The 26,230-nt window shown below is 44.7% G+C and overlaps 1 protein-coding gene across 1 annotated transcript in view; it reads right to left on the reverse strand.

The window, feature by feature from the left end:
- Nucleotides 1-6,487: 6,487 nt before the first annotated feature.
- Nucleotides 6,488-26,230, reverse strand: part of OLFML2A (olfactomedin like 2A) — a 47,315-nt gene continuing 27,572 nt past the window's right edge. The window contains exons 4-8 of the mRNA XM_043989112.1: nt 25,291-25,476; nt 21,371-21,620; nt 14,193-14,483; nt 13,648-13,833; nt 6,488-10,961 (exon numbers count right to left, since the gene is read on the reverse strand). Of these exons, the coding sequence (XP_043845047.1) occupies nt 10,357-10,961; nt 13,648-13,833; nt 14,193-14,483; nt 21,371-21,620; nt 25,291-25,476 (1,518 nt within the window). The 3' untranslated portion in view covers nt 6,488-10,356. The remainder of the gene's footprint in view (nt 10,962-13,647; nt 13,834-14,192; nt 14,484-21,370; nt 21,621-25,290; nt 25,477-26,230) is intronic.

Genomic DNA, 26,230 nt, shown 5'->3' on the forward strand with positions numbered 1-26,230 from the left:
GTCAAACCTGGTATATGTGAGTGCATATTATTTGTTGCCTATACAGATCCAAGGGAGGGGCTGAGAGGTCTTAACCGCAATGCTGGCTGGCAAGGCCAAAAGATTTGCATAAATAAATGGGTGATCTGAATTAGAATAGCTCGACAAAGAGCTTCCTCACAACCACTTTGTAAGTGAAGTGAAGTAGGTCATTCAAGATTACCTAGCCTAGTACCTAAGAATAGGCCACAAGAGTTTCCTTGAAGAGTTTATCAGTATTGACCCCCTCCCCCATTGTTCTCCCCCATCACTCCTGAAAGAATCCCCTACAATATGCCACAGTCTTTTTGTACCTCTGCCCATATATATTCCTCAGTGCTTTTTCAAAAAATAAATTCATGACAAAACAGTGTGGAAAGCAATCTAACCTAGGGCAGAGTTAATTGGGATCACTTATTCCGTACAGTATTTGTGAGTAGGGATTGGGGAGAGCTCTAGGTCTTAACAAAGTAGAAGCAAGAAGCATTGACTTTGGGGTTGGCCCGGACATTGGATTTCTTCATGTGGATTTTATTTCATTCTGAGTAGAGGCAGAGGGCAGGACTAAATGACCCTTTCTTGGTTCCTTCCAGTCCAAGGAAGTAGTGTTGAAAGTGTGGTGGAAAGAATCAAAGACCTGAATTCGAATCCTGGCTCAGCTGTCATTGGCTGTGTGACCTTAAAAGAATCATTTCTTTGTTTGGGTCTCAATTTCCTTCTTTGTAAACAAGAGTTTAGGGGCATTGAGGTGGCACAGTGGATAGAGTGCCAGGCATGGGGTCAGGAAGACTAGTCTTCCTGAGTTCAAATTTGGCCTTAGACACTTACTAGCTATGTGACCCTAGGCAAGTCACTTAATCCTTGTTTGCCTCAATTTTCTCATCTGTAAAATGGGGATAATCATAGCACCTACCTCTCAGAGTTGTTGTGAGGATCAAATAAGATAACATATGTAAAGTGCTTAAAACAATGCCTGGCACATAGTAAGCACTATATATACATGTTAGCTATTGGTTATTAATTAAGCTAGGTGATACGGTGGATAGAGTGCTGGGGCTGGAATCAGGAAGACTTATCTTCCTGAGTTCAAATCTGGCCTCAGACACTAGCTGTGTGACCCTAGGCAAGTCACTGAACCCTGTTTGCCCCAGTTTCCTCATCTTTAAAAATGAGCTGGAGAAGGAAATGACAAACCACGCTAGTATCTTTGCCAAAAAACCACCCAAATGGGGTCATGAAGAGTCAGACACAACTAAAAAATGACTTAACAACAACAACAAAGAGTTAGGGCTCTACCACCTCTGAGATCCCCTCCAGCTCTTACATCCTTGGCCCTATATTCTAACATTCTATGGGCTATTATATCTTGCGTTTCTAACATTTTGATATTTGTGTTCTTTCTGTGGTTTGGTTTTTGTTGTTTTTTTTTGTGTTTTTGTTTTTTTGGGGGGTGGGGCAAGGAGGGTTAAATGACTTGCTCAGAGTCACACAGCTAGTAAGTGTCAAGTGTCTGAGGTCGGATTTGAACTCAGGTCCTCCTGAATCCAGGGCTGGTGCTTTATCAACTGAGCCACCTAGCTTCCCCTAACTTTCTATGTTTTAAAGTCTCCTCCTGCTGTGACATTCTGTGATTCTAAGCTCAGGGGTCCTTTCAAAACCAGAGAGTATAAGGTCAGGTAGGAACTGTCCAAGCCCAGTAAAATCTCCTGGAGCTGCTGAGTGGATCAGGTTGTTGTGTTTATATATATAATAAAACTTTAGAGGTAGAAGGAACCACTAGTATCTGCCTTGGGGTTTGAAGGGCTGAGATTCAATCCTGATTTTTCAGGTTGTTTTGTTTTATTATGGAGTCCCAATTTTAAATTGTACCCTTGGTCTCTGGGGAAAGGAATACAGCTTGCTGAGGTCAGTTCTCCCAAGAGGAACACCAGAAATAAAAGCTCACCAATCAGTGGGGCATAAAGAATTCTTTCTCCTAGATTCATTCCAACTCCTGGGTCTCTTGGCTAATAGTTTGGGGTTGAAAGGGACCTAAGAAATCATCTAGTGACCTAAGGCTTAATCTATCTATCTATCATCTCTCTCTCTCTCTCTCATCTATGTCTTTCTCTACAAATGTATATATGTGTGTATATACACAATACACATGTATACACAAACATACACATATATATAATACATACACACATGCACACATAAATCAATATCAATATACACATGCACACATATATTTATTGTTTGGTCATTTTTCAGTCTTGTCCAACTTTTTGTGACCCCACTTGGGGTTTTCTTGGAAAAGATATTGGTACGGTTTGGCATTTCCTTCTCCAGCTCATTTTACAGATGAGGAACTGAGACAAACAGGGTTAAGTAACTTGCCCAGGGTCACCCGGCTAGTAAGAGTCTGAGGCCAGATTTGAACTCAGGAACATGAGTCTTCCTGACTCCAGGCCTGGCATTCTATCCACCACACCACATAGCTGCCCACACACACACACACACACACACACACACACACACACACACACACACACACATATATATATACACATACATCTATGGATTTTATTATATTCATTTAAAAACATTATTCTGGGGAGTCCATAGGTTTCATCCAACTACCAAAGAGTCTACAACACAAAAGAAGCCAAGAAGCCCAGCCATTCTAACCCTTCTATTGAACATTGGAAACCAGTGAGAGGAAGGAGTGATTTGTCCAAAGTCATTAAAAAAAAAAAGTGTCAGAGCTGAGATTCAAGATGAATTCTCCTCCTTCTAAATCTCATTTTTTTTTTCCCACTCTGCTTATCCATGGTAGTGTCTTAATCACCTACTAGACTGTGATTTCTATGAGAGCAGGGACTTATCTAAGTGTTTTATACTTTTGTCCAGTTGCCTGAACACAGTGAGTGAAGACTGATTTGTATTTTTGTGGTGTCCATTTGCATTGACTCTCTTCCCCCTTACCTGGTTTTATTTTACACTAGAAGCACCAGGTATGTAAACTGAGGTACAATTTTTTTGGTGATTTTATTATAATTTCTCCTAGCTGTGCAAATGCACTTTAAATACAAATAATTGCAAGCAGATATTATTAATTTTACTCTGGAATAAAACTGTTCCTCCTCTCTAATTTATTTTCTTTACGGATTAAAAAAAATTCACTGTACCCTTTAAGGTATTCTTAAATTCCAGCCCCACTGTTTAAATCAATCCTATGTTGTTATTTCTTTATTCTCCAAACGCAGTTAGTTCGAAGTCTAATTTTTATGAACTTTTTAGAAAAAAAGGAGTAAATCCTCTCACATGGTTAAACTGTGACATCATGGGACACAGAGTCTTGTAAAATAAACCAGAGGGTCAGCAAAACAAACGCCACTTTCACTGTGGGAGAATGACTTCCAAACTTCAAAAGAGCTGTGATTTTCTATGCTTTCCCCCATGCCTTAATAATAATAACTGATGTTTCTATAGCCTTTAGCGTTTACCAAGCACTTTATACGCATGATCTCATTTGTGCCTCCCCGCCCACCCTTGGGAGGGCAAAGATTATTTTCCTCATGATCAGGTGGTGAGACAGAGGCTTTAGAGACACCAAGAAGTGACTTTCCCAAAGTTAGGATTGTTTAAAAGTGACAGAGCTAAGGCCCAGACTCGGGGTCTTCTGATTTTGAATCCATCGTCCTTTTCCACTAAGCCAAACAAGATAATCCTTCCGCAGTTCTTGTGGCCAAGAAAATTTATCACCTGGAGATAAGCCTCCCTGTACTTAATGGTGGGTGGACGTCAAACTGGGCAGGTCCTTGGAAGACTTTCCAGTTTGACAAGCCTAGTCAGAACCTGGACTCCAGCAGGATGGCCACGGACAATTCAGTATTAGCTCTATGCCACAATGAGGGTCACAGAATCACAGATCTAGAGCTGGACGGGACTCCAGAGATCATCTAGCTCAACCTCCCTGAGGTCCAGAGAGAGGTGTGCCCCAGGTCACATAGGTAGTGAGTGGGAAAGCCAGCTCTGAACCTAGGTCCTCAAGGTGGCACAGTGGATAGAGTGCCAGGCCTGGAGTCAGGAAGACTCATCTTCCCAAGTTCAGTTCTGGTCTCAGCTACTTACTGGCTGCATGACCCTAGATAAATCCCTTAACCCTGTTTGCCTCAGTTTCCTTATCTGTAAAGTGAGCTGAAGAAGGAAATGGCAAACCATTCTGGTACCTTTACCTTTGGAGGAAAACCCCAAATGGGGTCATGGAGAGTTAGACACACCTGAAAAATGACAGAACAAACCTATGACTTCCAGTTTATTTTGGCTGCACCAATACCAGTGGAAGATGACATAATTTTCACACAGATAATTGAAGTCGAATCATGTGGATGTGATAGATTTTACTCCCCTGACCTCCCTATCCTAATTTTTAGTTAATATTTATTTGAAATGAAGCAATCCTTGATTTGGGATCATATTTTTCTTTTATTTCAAAGAATTGTTACATGTTAAAAAAAAAAGAAGTCGCCAACCATTGTGGGCGCATGGCTGATACAAGCAGATTCTACATGATGCACACTTGTGTACCTCGATTTACAAGGTGACGCAGCAGTCAATTAGGCCTTCTCAAGGGGCATAGGAGAACTTTGGGCTGGAGCTGGGCTTGGCAAACAAACTATGTCCATCTACCTGTTTCACATTTTAAAGTACAATAAGACATTACTTTAAAATACCAAAACCATCCTCAGCTCACAGAAAGACAAAAACAGGCAGTAGGGCAAACATGGCCTGCAGGACTTAGTGTGCCAATCCCTGGACTAGAGTCTGGACTGAAGGAGCTATTTCTGGAAACCCTAGACATTGACACAAGAGTGAGGGGAACCCATTGCTTCCTCTCTTCTTAGAGACCTTCAAAAGAGCCCTGAGCAGGGCAAATTGGGCTCCACAGGACACCCTTGCATCCATAAACAATGATAAGTAACCGTTCTAGTTGGGCCCTGCACACTAAATGTGCCATGGCATGGGGTTGGCACCTTGCAGTGAGGGTTAAGGGCAAAGCATTGTAGGCTCTGGGAGCTGGGACTTTTTGATACTGCTGTGGGAAATAGGGCAATGATGGAAATAGGGCCCTGCTTAACGCACATGGTTGTTGTTGTTGTTAAGAAAATGGAAGCACTATTATCATAGAATGTCAGAACTAGAAGAGACCCAAGAGATAAAGTAGCTAATCCTCTCATTTTACAGAGAGAAACTGAGGTTAAGAGAAATTAAGGGCATCATCTCAGGTCACGTTGACAGGATAGAAAAATCAGGATCTGAATCTCGGTCCTCCAAACTCCAAAGCAGACATTGATGGTTCCTTCCACCTCTAAAGCTCTTTTCATATATAAACACAACTCCTTCACAATGTCAGAGTCAATATTCTGTGATATCCAGCTATACTCTCAACTATCCCCTATATGAGGAGCTGGTGCTCACAAGGAAATGTGCTTACAGATTGCAAGAAGTGGGCCCATCTTCAAATAGATGTTGAGATGGGGCTCCTGAAGGATTGGGAAAGGGGAGGTACCACCAAGTCCCCACCTTCTTGGAGAGTCAGGTGGAAGGGAGAGAAGGCCATAGTGTAAAGGAAATTGCACGAAATACTTCTGCCTATCTGATAGGCAGGTTAAGAATGTCTACACACTCCTTCACAACAAGCACTGGAGTTGGGGTCATGTTAGGAGTAGAAATCACACCTGACTATCCTGGGCCTACTGGTGGCAAGGGTCCCAAGCACTGGGATGGACGTTACCCCGAGAATGGAAGAGCTGGTGGGCCCTTAGAGCCAACAACAATAGAGCTGGACTGACCTCTGAATATATAGAGAACGTCAGAGGCCTAGGCAGCGACCTAGAACACAATTGTAGCATGTCAGTCAGGGGGTCAAGAAGCATTTATTAAGCACTTACTACATGCCAGGCAAAACAAGTCCCTGCCCTCAAGGAATATGCATTCTAAAGGGGGAGACAACATGAAAATCACTAGATATGTACAGGTATATACAGAGTAGATGGAAGGTAACCTCAGAGCGGAAGGCACCAACAGCCAGGGGAACAGGAAAGGCCTCTGGCAGAAAGTCCAATTTGAGCCAAGTCTTGATGGAAGCTAGCAAAGCTAGCAGGCAAAGGGCAGAGGCCTGGAGAGGGAGTATTGTGAGCAAGGAGCAGCAAGTAAGCCAGTGTGCATTCATTGTAATGTGTGTGGGAAAGGGAGGAAGGGGCCAGAATATGAGGAGCTGTCAAGGCAAATTTTGCTGTTGAGTCTTGTTTGACTCTTTATGACCCCATTTGGGGTTTTCTTGGCAAAAATACTGGAGTGGGGGGCAGCTAGGTGGCGCAGTGGATAGAACACCGGCCCTGGATTCAGGAAGACCTGAGTTCAAATCCGACCTCAGACACTTGACACTAGCTGTGTGACCCTGGGCAAGTCACTTAACCTCAATTGCCTCATGGGAAAAAAAAAATATATATATATATTGGAGTGGTTTGCTAAGTGACTTGCCCAGGGTCATACAGCTATTGAGTATCTGAGTCTGGATTTGAACTTGGGTCTTGACTCCATGCCTAGTGCTCTATTCGCTGCACTACCTAGTTGCCCAAATGCAACTTAGTGGAATTTATATTTCCTCCTAGTGCTAATAGGGGATCACTAGTGGGTTTTGGGGGGGCCTGTAGGGGGGCAGGAAAAGGCCAGATTTGAACTTTAGGAAAATCACTTTGGTGGCTGGGTAGAGGATGGATTGTGTTGGAGAGAGAGTTAAGGCAAGGAGGAACAATAAATTATTGCAATTCTCCAAGCAAGAGGTGATTAGGGCCTGAACTAGAGTAGTAGCCAAGTGAGTAGAGAGAAGGGGACCTACAAGGGAGATTTCATGCCAAGATTTCACCCCAGCATGAAGAGCTCCTAGAACATAGAACACAATAGCTAGAAGAAATCTTAGAAGATAGAACACTGGATCATAAAATATTAGAACTGAAAAGAACTTTAAAGATGATCTAATCCAATCTCTTCCATTTATTTGTTTTTTCGTTTTTTGTTTTTGTTTTAGTAAGGCAATTGGGGTTAAGTGACTTGCCCAGGGTCACACAGCTAGTCAACCTCTTCCATTTAAAAAAGAGAAAAAATTAGGAGGAGGGAAGGAAGTGATTTGTTCGAGGTTACATGGTCAGTTAGTAGCAGCACCCAGATTCTGGTCCCTACATTCCCAATCCAAGACTATTTCCACTCCCCAACCAGTGGTTTCCTTCAGACCTGACTGTGGTTCTCCCATTGGACAATTCTTCTCTTGAGGAGAGAGCCTTCAGGGCTGGTATCCTTTGAGAAAAGCCTGCCCTCCTCTTCCTCACAACCTTCCTCCATTTTTTCTTGCTCACAACCCCTAGCTGTCTCTGACCAGTAACAGGTCTTCTCTTTGCCTTTGGAAAGCCTTCGCCTGCCACAGACCAGATACAAAGCTCCTCCCAGATCAGAAGGGTTCAGGACTCCTGCTGTCTGGGACTCCAGCCATGGAGATACAAATCACATAGGATGTCTCGGTGCTGATGGTCCATACTGAATCCAGCAGAACTAGGGTGGGGGGGGGCGGGGTTCGGAAGGATGGATGAAGTCGCTCTTTGCACACACAGTACTGGTCTGAATATACGCCATACTATCTAATTCCAGAATTTTTGAGCTGGAAGGGTCCTCCCATGTCATCGGATCCAACAGGCACCTCATTGGGAATCCCTTGTCCTGTATCCCTGACAACTTGGCTTCCCAAGCTTTACCCACAGCCTTCTAGTGATGAGGTACTCAGTCACTACCTCTAGAAGCACCCCATTCCACTCAGCTAATTTAACTGGTAAGAGGTTTTTTCCTTCTGTTGAGCTGTTTCCCTAACTTCCACCCATTGCTCATTGCTCTTTATTCCTCCAGAAATGTCTAATTTTAAGAACATAGCCTGTATTTGGAGAAGGGTCAGCCTATATTCAGACCAATACCTGACAAACAGTAAAGGTCATGGTTCTCAGTATGGTTTGGGACAAGTGATTTGTCTGATGCAAGTTTCCCTGAGTGTGTAGAAAGCTTGTTCAAAATGCCCAATGTGTTAGGGTTTAGAGCTAGAAGGGACTTTAAAGGTCACATAGTCCAAGTCCCCTGTTTTACAGATGAGGAAACTGGGGCCCGGAGAAATGACTTGTCAAAGGTCATACACAGGGGAGGATATGTCTAGAACAGGTGCACTCTGGGAACCTGAGTTTGGGGACACTGTGAAAGCTGCCAGGATCCTCTACTGTGTGACACCAAGCGGGGGATGAGGGGAGTGAGGGGGGTGGAGGGCAAAGACATCAGGCATTTGGCCAAAGCAAGCATTTCTGCCGTGGGAGGGAGCCTCAGGCTGGGCCAGAATTGTGGGGGCTGGGAGGCGGGGAGAGGAGGGAACGAGCTGATGGAAACAGTGTACCCCTCCCGACATTTCCTGGCACACAAGCACTTACAGCATTCTTGGGCCACGACCGCAGAAATAGATGACAACATTTATGAATTACAAAAGAAAAATCAGTGCAGAAGAAAGGGAGAGGACCTTGGAACAAGTTCTCATGTTTTCTTGGTATTTGATTTCAGGCCGGCTCGTGGGTGACTGTGGAGGGATGGAATGTGTGTCAGACAGTGTACAACAGCATCCCAAGAGATGAGGAAGCCACGGGCCTGAATTTAGATCAGAGCAGCCTGAAGAGGCCTGAGGCTAAACAGAGCCCAGGTTTACCAAGGAAGGGGAACTGTTCCCTAAACCAGGCCCCTCTTTGCATACAGAAGACACTTAATATTTGTTGAACTGAAATAAGACCATAGGAACACAAGATTTAAAGTTGGAAGGGACTCAAGAGGTCATCTAATCTAATCCCCTCATTTTCACAAAGAAGGAAACTGAAGCCAGCAGAGGGGAAGGGATTCGTCTGAGCCTGCACTGGTAGTCAGTCACAAAGTCAGGATTTGAACCCAGGGCCCCCAGCTGAGGCATGAACAGGGCTCCTTGCATCTAGTCCAGGCCATCCATCCCTGTTCAATAAATCATAGGACTTAGAGCCAGAAGAATACTTACACGTTATGTAGTCCAACACCCTTGTTTTATAGAGGAGGAAACGGAGGCCCAGAGAGAAGGAACCTGATCTGAACAAAGTCTTTCACCAAGCAAGTATCAGAACCAATTGTGAAACTTAGGCTTTTTGATTCCATAATTAATGCTCTTTCCTCTAAGCTAGACTACCTTAAATTAAATTAAACTAAACCTGGGGAAATGACTACTTCTTGGGTAGACAAGTAGGGAGAAAAAGACAAACCAAGAATGCTTTCTCATTCCCTCTGCTTGCCTTTAAGCTATGTATACCTACACACATATGTGCATATATATGCGTGTGTATATATGTACACAGACACATACACATAATTGTAATCTAGTGATGTTTCCTCCTCTGACACATGCTCATGATGTGGAGGTGATGCTGGATCTCCTGGGCCACGCCCATGAAGTCAAGTTCTGGTGGGATAGCCCAGTGCTAGTGTGCATCTGCCATTGAAGGCCAGCTGGCCTAGCAGAGGGCAGAGGGGGCTCCTACACAGAAGGTTGGCCACCCTTGGGGGTGGGGCCTGAGGCTGGTTAGAACCTATGCTGGTAGAAAGAGCAGCTATGCCAAGAGCATCCCAGGTCTTTGAAGTACTGTAGTCTCATATATTTAATTTTATATAATCATATGCATTTATCCAGGTAGGAAATTACAGTGACCCCTGACTTCTGCTAAAGAGAGCAAACCATTTCAGCCCTCAGAGGCCTCTCAGTAAAGGGTCAGTTTGGACTAGATGACCTCAAAGGGTCCTTTCAACACAGGATCAAGGATTCTCTTGTTCCCTTGCTACAGTGCCCTGTCCCCTGGTTCTGGTTGCAGGAGGTCCCCTGGGAACACAAGAACAACTGACTTTTGTTTCAAGAATGAAGAGACAATAGAAGGGGAAAAGAGGAAAAGAGAGAGAGAGGATGGGGGTCTAGTTCTAGAAAGCTTTTAAGGATAGGTGAAGCCTATTCCAAGTCTTCTGTAAAGTGTACCCCACTCTCTGCTCTGTCTCTCTCTCCCCAACTCCAGTAACACCGCTCCAATCTGGGCAGCCCCAGAAATAATCCCAATGTTCCCCTGCTCTGTGGGTATGGGGGCCATCATGAATAATCGCAGAGGGGGCACCCACCCATCACCTGTGACCTCCTCCTCTATGCCTTGGGGGGTGGGGGTTGCCCAAAGGTGCTTCCCACTGTGGTGGGAGAGAAGACCCCTGCTTCCCTCAGACCACGAAATGGAGGGTATAGGTGACCTGGTGCCCATTGTCCCAGGCATAGAGGACCCTCTCCTTGGGGTTGTAGTCAATCTGGGTAGTGAAGGAGTGCTCATTGAGGAAAGGCAGTTTGGGGTAGGCATCAGTGTTGGTGTGAGTATCAAAGGCATAGGAGATCTGCCCTTCTCTCTGGTTGTAGACATCCACAGCATACAGGATCCCACAGACGAGGAAGCAATTCCCATAGGAGTTGCGCCTCAGTCGGGTTTTCCAAGTGGTCTCCCGCCTCACAGACAGGTCGCCAGGATCCAGCCGGCTCAGCACAATCACCTCCTGCTGGGAGAAGCCGCCCTCGTCCACTGAGGGGTAGATGACCCACAGGCCACTCTCGTCAACAGCAAAGTCAATGTCAGAGTGGCCTCGCCACTTCCACGGGGTAGTGTCCTCATACACCACGTCTGGGAGCAGGGTCCAGGCTGCCACATAGCGCTGCCGGAGGTCGTATTTGATGATATTCTTGGTGAAGGCTCGGTTGTAATAGAAAGCCCCCTGGAACACCACATGACCCGTCCCGATCCAATTATACGGGAGTTTGTACATGTTACTCCAGCGGCCTGCAGGGAGAGTGGGAGAGATTAGGAGCCCCAGTTAATGACCCCCACATCAAAAATGTTTCAGAGCTCTTGGACCTAGCCCAGCAAAATCTTAAGAGAATAGAGCTGAAAGCAACCTCAACATGATCCTTTTACAGATAAGGAAACAAGACTCAGTGGGATCAATGGAGGTAATGTGATGCAGGAGATGAAAGCATTGACTCTGGAGTTAGAGGGTCTGGGTTCAAATCCTGCCTCTGAAGAATATCACCTGTTCAATCCTAGGCAAGTCATCTAACCTCCTTGGTCTTCAGCATCCTCAACGTCAGACAGAATAAAAGGGCTTATAAAACTCCAATGACTCACCCGAGGTCATAGGGAATTAGAATTCGAAAAAAGGGGCAGCTAGGTGGCGCAGTGGCTAGAGCACCGGCCCTGGAGTCAGGAGTACCTGAGTTCAAATCCGGCCTCAGACAATTAACACTTACTGGCTGTGTGACCCTGGGCAAGTCACTTAACCCCAATTGCCTCACTTAAAAAAAAAAGTTAAAAAAAAAAAAGAATTTGAAAAGAACCCTAGCTATGTTGTCCATAGCTAGGAAACTAAAGCCTAAGAAATTCATGGGACTTGCTTGAAGTCACTCAGGGAGTAAATGGCAGATCCAGGATCTGAACCAAGCTCCTCTGACTCCAAATCTAGGGTTCTCGCCATTGTACCAGGTCTCTTCTAGCTCTAACATTCCGTGCTCTGAGTTCCTTCCAACTGTAACATCTTATGATTCACAGGAGCCCGAAGGAGAGAGCACAGAAGGGCCACAGGGATGGAGGCAGGCCCCAGACATTTCTCCCGGGTGCTGAACCCCTAGCATGTCATTTCCATGTCAATGAAAACCAAGCATTTCTGGCACCTTCTCTTTGATTATGTAAGCCTGCATTCAGGTTCCAACACTGTCCTATTTCTGCTGGGCACCAGTCCAACCTCGGGAAATCCTGGAGGGTTCTCAGCTCTCAAGCTCATGAAAAGCACCCACTGATCTTTGATCTTGTTTAAACACATGGACTACATTAGGCACATTCCAGCCCTCTCCTCCTTGCCCCCTGCAGCAACTTGACCTGATGCTCAGGGGGCCTGATGCTCAGGGGGCCCTTTTGGCCCATTTATGTAGGTCATCTTTCCTAATTAGAAAACGAGGGCAGATCTTCCCTGCTGGCACCCAGGCCTCCATCCCAGACAGGAGAGCTAGACTCAGAGACCTTAGAACATAGAATGGAGGAGCTGGAAGGGATAGTTCTAGTGCTATTCAATCATTTCAGTTATGTCTGACCCCATTTGGGGTCACTGAAGTGGTTTGCCATTTCCTTCTCCAGCTCATTTGACAGATGAGGAAACTGAGGCAAACAGGGTTAAGGGACTTGTCTAGGATCACACAGCTAGTAAGTATCTGAGGCCAGATTTGAACTCAAGAAGATGTCTTCCTGATTCCGGGCCCATTGCTCTATCTACTGTGCCACCTAGCTGCCCCTGAAAGGGACATTATCTATGCTTCCATTTTACATGTATGGAAACCGAGGCCCAGACAGCAATATTTTGACACAACCTGGAAAAAACTTGAGTTGTAGAAATATCACTACAGTGCTCTTTTCACTGTAGTGTGCTCTTACTATGTCCAACAAAATCTGTTCTCAAATGTTCTCTCTACTACAGCCAAACTGCTTCCCGGGCAGAATGGGATACGATTCCCAAAATAGACCAAGTATAGAGTTGGACTGATTGACTTCTAAGGTCCCTTATGGATTCTGAGATGCTGTGAGTCTTTGTTCTACCAGTCTGTACCTGGGGGTCTCTCATTCTAGGTTGGACATTCTGGGTTTTATATCATAACATTCTGTGTACTAAGGTCTGCTCCGTGATAATCTAATATTTGATATTTTAAGATCTCTTGGGATTCTAATATTTTATCATTCAGAATCATAAAGACATGGAACAGGTGTGTAATTTAAGATTCTAAATGTGGATTCTAATGTGTTCCCCCAGTTTGGGGGAAACTGACTAAAAATCACTGATAAAACGAGTTTAGGTTTTTAAGGGTTTATTGGAAAATAGAAAGAAAAAGATTGAGAACAGAATTCTAACAGCCTGGCATTCCTATCTTTCCTCAAATTTCCTGTGAAGTCCTCTACCGCCACCACCATCAAGTCCGGAAGCCAAAAAGGCCAGCGCTCTCTGCGCAGGCTCCCTTTCCTCCTTCCTGTCTCCTCCCAGACCATAGGAGGCTCCTCCAGTTGATTGGCTGGTAGACTTGATAGACAGCACCCATGACGCCAAGGAAAAGCCACAATGCCTCTGAGGCATTTTCCTCATGGTGGAGCTCTCCACAGCAAGTCTCCAGTAGGTGGCGTCATTCCAATCATTACACAGGGAACTTCTGGGAGAGGCGGGAAGATGCCTAACTCTAAGTGGTCAGGTCAAGGGAAGGGTCTACTCCCTTCCCAAACAGACTATCAGGTTTCCCTAGATCATATGCCCTATTTCCCCCAGGGGGAACTTGATTCTTTTATGTCCCACGGGCCTCCATAAATACTCCTCACATCCTTGGGAAACTTGGTTCTAAAAAATTAGTCCCTGCCATGTACTCAGTGGAGGCCCAAGGGTCTCCCTACTTTTTGCCCCAGTCCCTTTTCAAGAATTTCCCATGGGATTCCTGACCTTGTTGGAAGTTGTCCAGGTTACGGAACTCCACCAAACTGTTCCCATAGTAATAGTTAGTGACGTAGATTTTGTCATCCCGGGCTGTAGGGTCCTTCATCCAAGCACCTTCATTCCGCCCATAACTGTGCTGCTTCACAGGGGGATCAACAGACTTGATGGTGCCTTCACACCCCACTTCTTTGACTGTAGGGAGAAAGGATATATATTAATGAAGCTACCAAATCACAAAAGTATGAAATTATCTTATCCCTCCAATAATAATATACAAAAGTATAAAATTGTTTCTTGGAGATCCTTTAGTCCCGTTCAGATGAGGGTGGAAGCAGCTCCTATCAGAGATGCAAGAGATCTAGAATATCAGGATTAGAATGGCCTCAGAGACTATCTAGTTTAGCTTCCTCATCTACAGAAGAAGAAAATGAGACACAAAGAGATTAAGTGACCTGCCTGTCACCCATATCACTCATGGCAGAAGTAGGACCAGAACCCAGATCCTAGTATTCATTCCACTGTCCTTGACATTTTAAAGACTGATAGCATACCTTGATTCAGACTTTCTGACCCATTGGGGCCTTCAGCATTGTATCCAATGGATAGTATGGTGACCAACGGGCTACTGGTAGCGGTGGTGGTGGTAGTGGTGGTGGTGGTGGTGGTGCTAGCAACCACGGTGGTGGGAAGGGTGGTAGTGCTTGAAGGAGGGCCAGGGGTGGGGTCTCCTTCATCTGTAGCCTCTACTTCCTCTTGCTCATCGGAGTTGGGTTCCAGGTGTCTTCCTTCTGGCCTGGTTTCCTGCTGCTCCACCCCTGTTACTATTCCCTTGAGGGTGTTTTCTATGAATAATAACAATAATCAACCAATAAACATATGTTAAATATCTTCTATATGCCAGGCGCTGTGCTAGTCATTTAATAAGACAAAAACTAAATAGTCCCTGTTCTCCAATGGATAGAGCACCAGCCCTGGAATCATGAGTTCAAATCCAGCCTCAGACACTTACTAGCTGTGTGACCCTTGGCAAGTCACTTAACCCTTATTGCCTCTAAAAAAATATCCCTATTCTCAAGGGACTTATAATATTTTTTGGTGGGGGGAGGCAACTTGCATGTATGTAAGTATAGTCAGAATAAATACCAAATAAATTCAGAGCAATTTAGGGCATTAGAAGTTGAGGAGAGATCAGGAAAGGCTTCATGGAGATGGTACTGGTTGAGTTGAGTCTTGAAGGCAAGAAGGCCTTCTATGAGGCAGAGGTAAGAAAATAACAATAATAATAACTCACACTTAGAGAGCCATTTACTACTATTAAACACTTTATGGACATGGTCTCATTTGATCCTCACAAAGACCCCATGACACAGGCTGTTTACATATCATTATCACCACTTGGAATGTCAGAGCTGGAAGGGACTTTGGAAGCGAGATAGTACAATCCCTTCACATCAGAGATAAGGAACCAGAGCTTCAGAGGAGGCGAATGGCCTGCCCAGTGTCACACAGTGAGCAAGCAATGATTCAAACCCAGGTCTTTTTTCTCTTGGACTCTCTCCTAAGGGGAAGAAGCCCTCGGGGCGTGGAGGTTCAAGTCCTTGGGCGAGTGGAGGGGTTGGCCCACTGTCCTCTTGTCTTCCTCCCCTGCCTCTCATTCTCTTCTGAATTCCTCCTGTGCACATTCCAAACTGTGGGAAGGTGGAAATACACTGGGGCGAGACACGCAGATTCACTCAGCCCTTGGCAGGGCAGGCAAGGGAGGCGGGGACCAAATCAGGCCTTGTGCTGAAGCCCTGTCTCCCCAATCACCCTCTTGTGATATAGGGAGGCCAGAGAAGAATCTACAGGAAGGAAACGGATTCCTCTAGCTCTGTTTGTCATGGCAGCTGCCTCGCGTTTGAAGCCGGCATGGGGCCATTAGGTATTCTGAGAGAGTATATCTCAGGCAGCCTGTGGGCCCCTTATTAGGTGGTGTGTTGGTTTTGTTTTGTTTTGTTTTTTTAACTGGGCTGAAGCTGTCCCCTTCCCCAAAGACAGTAATATGAATTTGGGGAGCCACTCTGTCATTATGGAAAGAGCATTTGATAGGGAGTCAGAAGTCCTGAGTTCAAATCCTCTCTTACTAATGACTAATTTCACCTGACTCCCTTGAAGGCCCAGTTATTAGGCCAGTTCCTACAGGAAGCCTTTCCGGATCTCTTACTCATCAAGGGCCTTTTCCTTCCTTAAACCATCATGTATAGTTCTCTCTTTACAAGCCGCATCCTTTTAGTAGAATGTAAAATCCATGACATAAGGGCTTGCTTCCTCCTTTGCCTCTGTATTCCTGACACCTAGAACAGTGCCTTGCACTTAGCTGGTACTTAGTAAATGCTTCCTAGATTGGATTGGGTTGGATAGGTAAATGAGTTTCTCTGGCTGAGTTTCAGGCTCCTCGGGTATAAAATGAGGAGCCTGCACTAAGTCTGTGTGCTCTGTAAAGTCTCCTCTAACTTTTAACAGTTTAACAGACTTGACCATGGTCCCACAGCCTAACCCTTGTTGTTGCTGTTGATTATCATCATGAAAAAGTGCTGGACTAGTAGGAAGAGAGTCTCTATCCTGTGCTGGGTGCTTGTGGGCCAGTCGCATCAGCTCTATGAGTCCCAGGTTCTCTGTGTGATGCACTTGCACTGCATAATGGGTCACTGGGAAACTCTCTCCATCTGGAATCAGATGGTCTAAAGTCAGGTCCCAGCTCTTCCATTTCCTGCCTGTATGTTCTAGGGATCACACTCCTCTCAGCCTCAGTTTCCTCATCTGTTAAATGAGGGAGGTTGGCTAGATATCCTCTACAAGATGTTTTACAACTTTGAATCTCCACTCTCAACCTGACAGGCAGGGCCACTGTGAAGAACGCACTTTATAAATCTAAAAGCACTCTTTCTAGAAATGCAAGGTATGAGGATTATTTCTTGAATCTATTTCCTCTTTTCCATTGCCTCTGCACCCAACCAAGTCCAGACCTCCTTCCCTTTTGCCAGGCCTACTGTAATAGCTTCGGAGCTGCTCTCCTTGTCTCCAGTCTTTCCAATCCAGAGCTGCCTCAATGGTCTTCAGGATACCCATGATGCTCTGATCAAGGTCTCCTTCCCTTTACATAAACACCCTCAGTAGCTCCTCATTGCTTCGAGCAGAGGTTCTAAACCTGGGGGCCTTTGGATAGATTTCAAGTGGTCTGTAAACTAGGATAGGAAAAAACTAACATCTTTATTTCAATATAATTGGTTCCCCTTCTAATCATTTGTATTTTGTTTTATGCATTAAAAGTCATTCTGAGAAGGGGTCTATAGACTTCACCAGACTGCCCAGAGGGCTTCCTGACACAAAAAGGGGAAAAAACCTTAGTAGAGAGGTTAAAACCTGCCCTTGGCCTGGCATCCCAGGCTCTCTATAATCTATCCTAATCTACCTTTTTAGCCTTACGTTACACCCTTCCCTTTCATGTACACAGAGGAAGCTAGGTGGTATACTGGGCTTGGAGTCAAGAAGATACTAGCTGTATGAACCTCTGTTTGCCTCAGTTTCTTTATCTGTAAAATAGGGATAGTAATAGCACCTATCTCCCAGGATTGCTGGAGGGGGGGATCAAATGAAGTAATATTTCCAAAGTGCTTAGCACAGTAGCTTGCATACAGTAGGCGTGATATAAATGCTTATTCCCTTCCTTCCTTCCTACCACCCCACACGCCATGTGCTCTACATTCCAACCACCCTGACCTGCTTGTTATCAAAACTGTTTGGAACATGCTGACTTTGAGGTAAACCCTGAGTCTTTTCTGAGACAGACACCTCATCTTGCCTTGGGACCAGAGGAGTGTGGGAGTGGAGAGAACAGAGGAAGAGACCTGGGCTTTAGACATGGGCTCCACCATGCACTTTACATGACATGGGGCATGTCACTTTCTCTCTCTAGCTTCTGGTTTTCTTATCTGCAAAATGAAAGAGTTGAACCAAGAGATCTCTAGGGTCCCTCCTGGCTCCAGTAATCTAGGCTTTATGTTTTCCCATGCTATATTCTTAGGCCCCTCCCAGCTCTGACATCCTCTGTTCTCAGGTCCCTTTTGCCTCTGACATTCTGTGTCCTAGGGTCTAGCACTCTTTGACCCTCAGGGTATGGAGCCTGATTCCGTCTTTACACCCTCCCACTCTCCCTTCATCTCTTTCTCCCTTTTGTCCTAGTCCTCCCCCTCTGTGCTTCCTTATTGTTGTCTTCACTTTGTTTGCTATGGGGGTTAAAGGTGCCAAGCCACCCGCTCTGTACACTGACTCCCAGGGAGACAAGATTGTTCCTGCGACCACCACCAGACATCAATCACATCGGTCCCTCTCCTTAAGAATCAAGACATCCAACTCCACTCTCTAAGGAGGTTACTTAAGACAACTTGGCAGCAGGACAAAGGCTCCTTACCAGCCCTGCCTCTCCCTCCTACAGCTGTTGGAAAAATGAAGGGGTTCACTTGGGGCAATAACTCCTAAACTCAAAGAATGGTAGAACTGGAAGTGACCTTGGGACATAAAATGTCAGAGCTGGAATGGATCCTGGAATACAGAATATTAGAACATAGAATGTTAGGGCAGGAAAAGATATTAGAACATAGAAAGTTAGAATACAGAATCTTAAGGCTGGAAAGAATATAGAATGTTACAGTTAGAAAGGACTTCAGAGGTCATATAATCCAACCCTTTCATTGGACAAAATGAAGGCTGGACAGAAGTGACTGGACCAGGGACTAGTTAGCTGATGAGATCCCGTGCTTCACGGATTGAGGACCCAGTCCAAAGCTGCTTCCAGTACACTACCCTCCTCAATTTTCCCCTAGGGATTATCTCCTCCCGCCATCTGATTTGGCTTTGAAATGTCTTAATCTTTGCTTACTGGCAAGACCAGCCTGGTTCTAAAAAGGAGAGTTCCCCTCACCTTTTCTTTTCTTTTCTTTATTTTTTTTGAGGCAAGGTGGGGGGGGGGTAGAAGGGTAGGGGGAGTTTTTGCAATTCATTTATGGCAGAGTTCAAATCCCCAGCCTAATCCCTGTTCCATCAGCCTAGCTACTGGCTGACTTTTCCTTGGGCTGTAGCCAAAAACCACAGAGCCATACCAACCTTGGTCTCCAAGCAATAATCTTTTACCCTTTCTTTCCACCGGGCTGTCTCGGTGATGGGGTCAAACAACACACAAAGTGACCACAGCATCCCTATTTATCCCTGGCCTCTAGTCCCAAACCATCGAAACAAACCAACCTTGGCCTCTAAGCACTGACTTAACCTCTTCTTCCCACCAGGCCATCAGAGTGATGGTCAAACACCATGCAAAGTTAACCAGAGTCCCTTTTATCCCATCCCCACATTCCTCACCTATAACCTCTCCCCTACAATTCTGCAAATCTTCAATTCAGGGGCACAGCTGTAAGCAGCTGGCTGCCCACTAAGAGATAATAACATTTCTATAGGACTTTTTTTTTCTCCTTTTTTTCTGGTTCTCAGTAGGACTTTAAAGTCTACAAGCCTCCCCCCTCCACACACACACCCCTGTGAGGAAGCTAGTATAATTATGTTATTCCCATTTTATGGACTAGGAAACCGAGGAAACAAGGGATTAAGTGGCTCACAATCAGTCTGAGCTGTCTCCTAGAAATCCATAATTGAATTAAAATACCAGCTCTGCCACTTATTACCTTTGTGACCTTGGCAAGTCACTTGACTTCTTTGGCTTCAGTTTCCTTAACTGAAAAATGAAGGGGTTGGGTGGGCTGGAGTCAGCTTGAAAGAAAAAGCTGATTTTCACTGTGAGTATTTATACCTGGGAGATCAGAACTCACAATCACTATAAACCAGGGCTTGATTTCTTATTAACAGTGCAGATTAAACATAACAGTGTGTCCTGTGTGTGTGTGTGTGTGTGTGTGTGTGTATCCCTCCTCCCCATCCATCTCCTACCACACTTGTTAAATGTTTGCCAACATGTCCCAGAATAAATGGCCTCTGAGTGTTCATCCCATTCTAGAGTTACCATCTTGTACCTAGCTCGCCTTTGGGAAAGGAGGCAAGGGTAAATCATGGAGATTCACCTTAACACCAAGTGAAGAAAACATAGTGTCAGAACACAGAATCTCAGTGGTGGAAAGGACCCTGGAACAATGAATTACACACACACACACGTATATATATGCATATATGCATACTAGGTGGCATAGTAGAGAGAGGACTGGGCTTTGAATCAGGAAGATTCATCTTCCTGAGTTCAAATCTAGCTTCAGTCACTAGCTAGGTGGCCCTGGGCAAGTCACTTAACCTGGTTTTCCTCAGTTCCCTCATCTGTAAAATGTGCTAGAGAAGGAAATAGCAAACCACCACAGTATCTCTGCCAAGAAAACTCCAAATAGGGTCATGAAGAGAAGGACACAACTGAAACATATGAAAAACACATATATACATATACACACATACATATATGTATCTAGATAATACTTTACATTTTACCAAGAACTTTTCAAGAAACAACATGAGATAGACAACACAAGTATTATTATCCTTATTTAACTGATGAAGAAACTGAAACTGAGAGCTACAGTATCTTACCCCAGAGTCAGGATATGAACCCAGGTCTCCCGATCCTAAATCCAGATTATTTTCCATTAAAACTCAAGAATACAAAATGCTAGAACATAGAACATGAAAGCTCAAAGGGACATTCCAGCTCACTTAGCTGCACCCTTCATTCTGCAGTGGAAACAAGAGATAGATGGATCCAGGGCTACTGGGGTGACTGAGGGGAAGAGGGAGTCAGACCTTGTCTAGACCGGGTTCTTCCCCAGCCTCCCTTGCCTTTGATGTGCTAACAATTCATCAAGGGCACATCAGCATTTCCTAGTCTTCTTCCTGTTCACACATCAGGCCTGGCCCAGCCAGAATGGGAAGGTGGACATTAGGGCCTAGCATCCCTTTGCAGAGTCTTTGCCATTGACCTGGGCTACTTGCCAGACACAGGCCTTGGTTCCCACAGGTCTTGTTGGCAAAGTCGGATTCCTGCAGCTGTTTGTCTGCTGAGTGCCTTTTTTTTTTGGCAAAGGGAGGGAAGGAATAAATGTGGAGACATGCGGCCAGGTCGTGGCTCTTCTTGGTTGAGCTGGGCAGAAGGGAGGTCCTGACGCTGGGGAAGTCCTGCCATTGTATGAACTTCTGTCTGGACTCTGGACAACAGGTTCAGTTTATACACTGACAATTTAACGTCCCTTCTAGCTTTAACATTTGGTGGCATATGTGATCAAATTCTATGTTCTCAGATTTCATCAGCTCTAACAGCCTTGTATTCTCAAGTCCTTTTCAATTCTAACATCCTATTTTCTTTCTTTCCTTTCTTCTTTCCTCTCTTTCTTGGCAATTGGGGTTGTGACTTGCTCAGGGTCATACAGCCAGTAAGTGTCTGATACTGGATTTGAACTCAGGTCTTCCTGACTCCAGGGCTGGTGCTCTATCCACTCAACCACCTAGCTGTCCCAAAACATCCTATTTTTCTTAAGTTCCCTTTCTACGTTCTCATTCTATGTCAAAAGGTCTCACTTTCCACATTTTATTTCCCTTGCCATCCCACCCACCAATTCCTAGCAGCACCAACATCCACAGATGCTCAGCAATCTCCTAATGTTACTTGTATCAGAAAAATCTGAATCTTCCTCCTCAAGAGACTTACCAGCTGCATCCTTCACCTCTTCCTGCTTTGTGGATTTGTAGTAGGTGATGCCTCGGATCACAGCTTGCTGGTGTGGGAGGGCCCGGGGCCTAGCTGTGGCCTGCAGGGCTTTGCTCTTCACAGTGTCTTTCCTCACCTTCTCCACCTTCAGAAGCTTGTCTTTGGGAGGCCTTGGGACAGCCTTGTCCCCAAAGTTTTTCTTGACTCCAGAATATTTGCTGGCTTCTCTGCCTTTTCCACCAGCTGTCTCCTAGGGGAAAAAAAGGGGGGAAAGGCTCCTAGAACTGCTGGCAGGGACACCTCTTATCCTTGTCAGGGGTTTGGAATTAGGGGAATAGATTTCTAGTTCTCAAGTCAATGTCCAGGTGACTAGCCCTTCCCATTGTCCCTGGAGGAATACAAAGAGTAGTGGGTGTGGAAGTCGGGAGATCTGGTAGTGTAATTTACTAGCTGTGTGACCATAAGTAAGTCACTTCTCTCTGGTATCAGTTTCTTCATCTGTAAAATGATAGGTTTGACCTCTAAAGTTTATTCTAGCTACGACATCTTATATTCTATGTTCTAGGGTCCATTGTAGGTCATTCTATACTTCAAAGTTAGATAACAGCTTACATTTTATGGTCTGACATTCTAGGAATCTTTCACTCTCCAAACTCAACCTTTTACTGGTTATTATGACTTCATTGGAGGTAGCTAGGTAGAGTTGCAGAGACACTTTCTGTCTGTGTGACCCCGGTCAAGTCACTTAACTCTGTTTGCCTCAGTTTCCTCATCTGCAAAATGAGCTGGAGAAAGAAACGGCAAACTACTCTGTTATCTTTGCCAAGAAAACCTCGAATAGGGTCATGAAGAGTCGGGACCCAACTGAAATGACTGAACAACATGACCTCATTATTCCATTACTAGGGGTAGTTTCTAGTGTATAGGCATTTGGAGAGCTTGTTCCTTATTATTATTATTATTATTATGAGGATGAATGTTATTTTTTATTACTACTCAGATGACTCTGGTGTTAACTCACTATAACAGCATGGGGGCCCTACTGGCCAAGTCCATTACATAATCTATTGTTGAAGCAGATCAGGGAAGAATCATTTTTTAAATGGAGGGCTTGGACTATCTGGCCCCTAAGTTAATTCCACTCCTACCTTTCTATGATCTTCTAAGGGGTCCCCTCCAAATCAAATATTTGATGCTTCTAGATCCCACAATTTACAATCTATAAAGAAACTCTTGGTAATATGACAAACACTACATATATAATCCAATTCCCAATCCTGCCAATTGTCTTCTTTCCAAGGTAAAGCATGGCTTTCATTTGATGTTTATTTTAAATGTCCACATTTCATATGTAATACATTGTTGTCATTAATGATACTACTAGTAATCCCAGAATCCCAGAATTGGAAGGACTCTGATAAAACATCTAGCCTAATTTGGACCAAAGGAGGGATCTCCTCTCTATCATCCCTGACAGGGGGTCTTTCAACTTTCCATTAGGGGGCAGCTCTAATTGTCAAGATGTAGGGTTGTGTATTTTTTTCACTGAGTTGAAATCTCCTTCTATCCCATTTCCATAGATCGGTGGAGGATTCAGACCAATACAAACAATAAGACAATTCCTGATCATTGCTTTCACTTGAGAATTTTTTAACTTTTGCCCAATATGTACGTGTGTGTGTGTGTGAGAGAGAGAGAGAGAGAGAGAGAGAGAGAGAACGAACAAACACTGGACTGGGAATCAGAAAGTTGGGGTTTCAGCTCCAATTGCCACTAACTTGCTATGAGACCTTGGACAAGTCCACTCTTACTCTCAACTTCCTCATCTGTTTAAAGGTGAGAGCCTCTTTCATGGGCCTGTTGTAATTGTCAATGGAGATGAGTGTGAGAAGGGGATTATAATGACTGAATCATCTATCTCCTAACATATCTCACCTGATAGCTAGGGTTGGTGTGAAGAAAGCATGATAGAAACATGAGCTATTTTTCCTCTTGTAAGGGTGGTTGTTGTTCAGTGATGTCCCTTTTGGGGTTTTCTTGGCAAAGACACTGGAGTGGTTTGCCATGTCCTTCTCCAGTACATTTTATAGATGAGGAAACTGAAGTAAACACGGTTAAGTGACTTGGCCAGGGCCACACAGCTAATAAGTATCTGAGGCCACATTTGAACTCAGGTCTTAACTCCAAGCTGGGAGCTCTATTCACTTCATCATCTCAACTAATGAAATCCTAGAAAATTCAGGCCCCTTAAATGAATCAATCAGTCAACCAACAGAGCAAACTGTTAAGGAATTTTTCTAAGACTTTACCACAATGTTCAAATGATTATTTTAATCAACTTGACAGGATTATAGATCTTTGGCCATTGGATGAAGGCAGATGAAGATGGGAAATATCTTGTGATTTGGCTGAAAGAATCAGACATGTCTCTGAGCCTATGCTCAGAGGCAGCTCAGTGGATAGAGTGCTAGGCCCAGACTGAAGAAGACCTGAGTTTAAATCTAGCCTCAGATACTTACTAGTGGTGTGATCCTGGACAAATCACCTAATTTCTATTTACCTCAGTTTGTTCAACTGTAAAGTGGGGATAATAACAGCACCTTGAAAGTTATAATTTGATAAGTGCTTAGATGCTCCCTGGCAGGTGTTATTGTTGTTGTTGGAGCATCTAGGTGATAGAGTAGAAAGCCACTGAGCTTGGAATCAGGAAGACTCATCTTCCTGAGTCCAAATCTGGCCTCAAACACCTCCTAGCTATGTGACCCTGGGGAAGTCACTTAACCTTGTTTGCCTCAGTTTCCTCATCTGTAAAATGACCTAGAGACAGAAATGGCAAACCACTTCAGTATTTCTGTGAAAAAAACCTCAAACAGGGGTCACAATGAGTTGGAAAATGGGGATAAGAACACCACCTTGCAATGTTGTTGTGATTTGTAAAGTACTCAGCAGCACCATGTCTGGCAGGTGATACATATTATGTAAATGGTAATTCCCTTCCTCTTCCCCCATACAACTATCAGTCAAGTGGTTGTCCAGTTCAGTGGTGGAGGATTTCAAATTATGGAGTTGAGGATTCCAGTTTCAGAGTCAAGCCCCTGAGAGGGAATCACTCTTGGGGCTGGGGGCAGAAAAGGGTCTCTTCTCCTGCTCCTACCCCTTTAATTGGAGAGATTAGAGCAGTAGCAAAAAATGCATCCAGCTAGAATCAGAGATACTGGACTGGTAGGAGACAAAACAAGCAACAGAGTGACTACTGAGGACGAGCAGATGTGCAAAGACAGTCACCTGAGGAGGAAGGAAGCTTCCAGGAAGACGAGCCTCTGTATCAAAGAAGAATGCTGGCTATGGACTAAAGAAAGGACTTCCAGCCCTAAAGCACCGGAAGTGATAAGTCACCCTTTGGCACCTCTGCATCTTAGGGATCAGTCAACCCATGTGGCCTCACTCCCACTGGCCTCTCAGTGTGAGCCTCTTCTTCCCATGGAGCTGTATCTGTGAGAATCTCTTATACCAATTGTTAACCAATCCCATCTTAGTAAATACTTTTGCATAAAACTTATTTATTGTGTTGGGTTGATTGTTAATAGGAAACAATGGGGGGGACGGCTCAGGAGCAATGGTACTAGAAGCATAAGCCCTCAGAGTTACCCCTAGAACCTTTTGAGAGGAATCGCCAGTCATCCTTTGGAAACTAACCAGGCCTGGAAAGTTGGGAGGAGTGGCCAAGAAGGGGCGCCACGCTCCTATTTCTGGCTGTGGGACCTTAGGCCAGTGACTTTCTCAGTTTCCTCACTGTAAAGCAGGGATAATAACATCTGCTTGATGTATCTCATGGGGTTTTTGTGAGGAATCAGCTTGCAAACTGGAAAGTGTTCTGGGGCCAAGGGCCATGATGAACATGATCCATGGCTCTGGCTTACCTGGGCTTTGCTCTCAGGGCCAGCAGCTGCATCCTTCTGTAGCAACTGGTAGCCCAGGCTGGAAATCTCCTTCTTAATACTCATCATGATGTCTGAGTAGTTCTCATAACGTTTCATCTGGTGGGTCAGGTGGGCCACGCTTTCCTTCATGAAATCATTCTCCCGGCTAAGATTTGTCTTAATCGTCTGTAAGGGACAGGGACAAGAAGTATAAAACGGTAGTAGAAAAAACATTGAACTTTTGGGTAGAAATATCTGGGTTTGGGGCAGCTGGTGGCGCAGTGGATAGAGCACTGGCCCTGGATTCAGGAGGACCTGAGTTCAAATCCGGCCTCACATCCTTGACACTTACTAGCTGTGTGACCCTGGGCAAGTCACTTAAACCCCCATTGCCTCACCAAAAAAACAAAATTATAATAAAGAAATATCTGGGTTCAAGTCCTAGAACTGGTAGTAGCTGAATGACCTGGGACAGGTCACTTACTTTCTGAACCTCAGTTTACCTATCTGTATAATGGAAATAATAATTCTCACACTATCTCCCAGGACTATTGTGAGGAAAGTAAGTCTTAGATGGCACAATGGATAGAGTGCCAACTCTGGGGACAGGAGGATTTTAGTTCAAATCCAACCTCAGACACTTATTAACTGTGTAACCTTGGACAAGTCATTTAACCCTGTTTGTCCCAGTTTCGTCATCTGTAAAATGAGCGGCAGAAGGAAATGGCCGAGGACTTCAGTATTTCTACCAAGAAAACTCCAAATGGGGTCAGGAAGAATAGGACATGACTAAACAACAGCAACAAAGCTCTATAGTGCTATTGTAATTATTACCATTGCATTCCAGCATCTCTCCATTCACTCCTTACTTATATCCCCTTTCATCCTGTCTACTGGGGTACCTAGGTGGCACAATGGATAAAGCACCAGCCCTGGATTC

The sequence above is a fragment of the Dromiciops gliroides genome, chromosome 2 (genome assembly GCF_019393635.1).
Source record: "Dromiciops gliroides isolate mDroGli1 chromosome 2, mDroGli1.pri, whole genome shotgun sequence".
NCBI classification, from domain to species: Eukaryota; Metazoa; Chordata; class Mammalia; order Microbiotheria; family Microbiotheriidae; genus Dromiciops; species Dromiciops gliroides.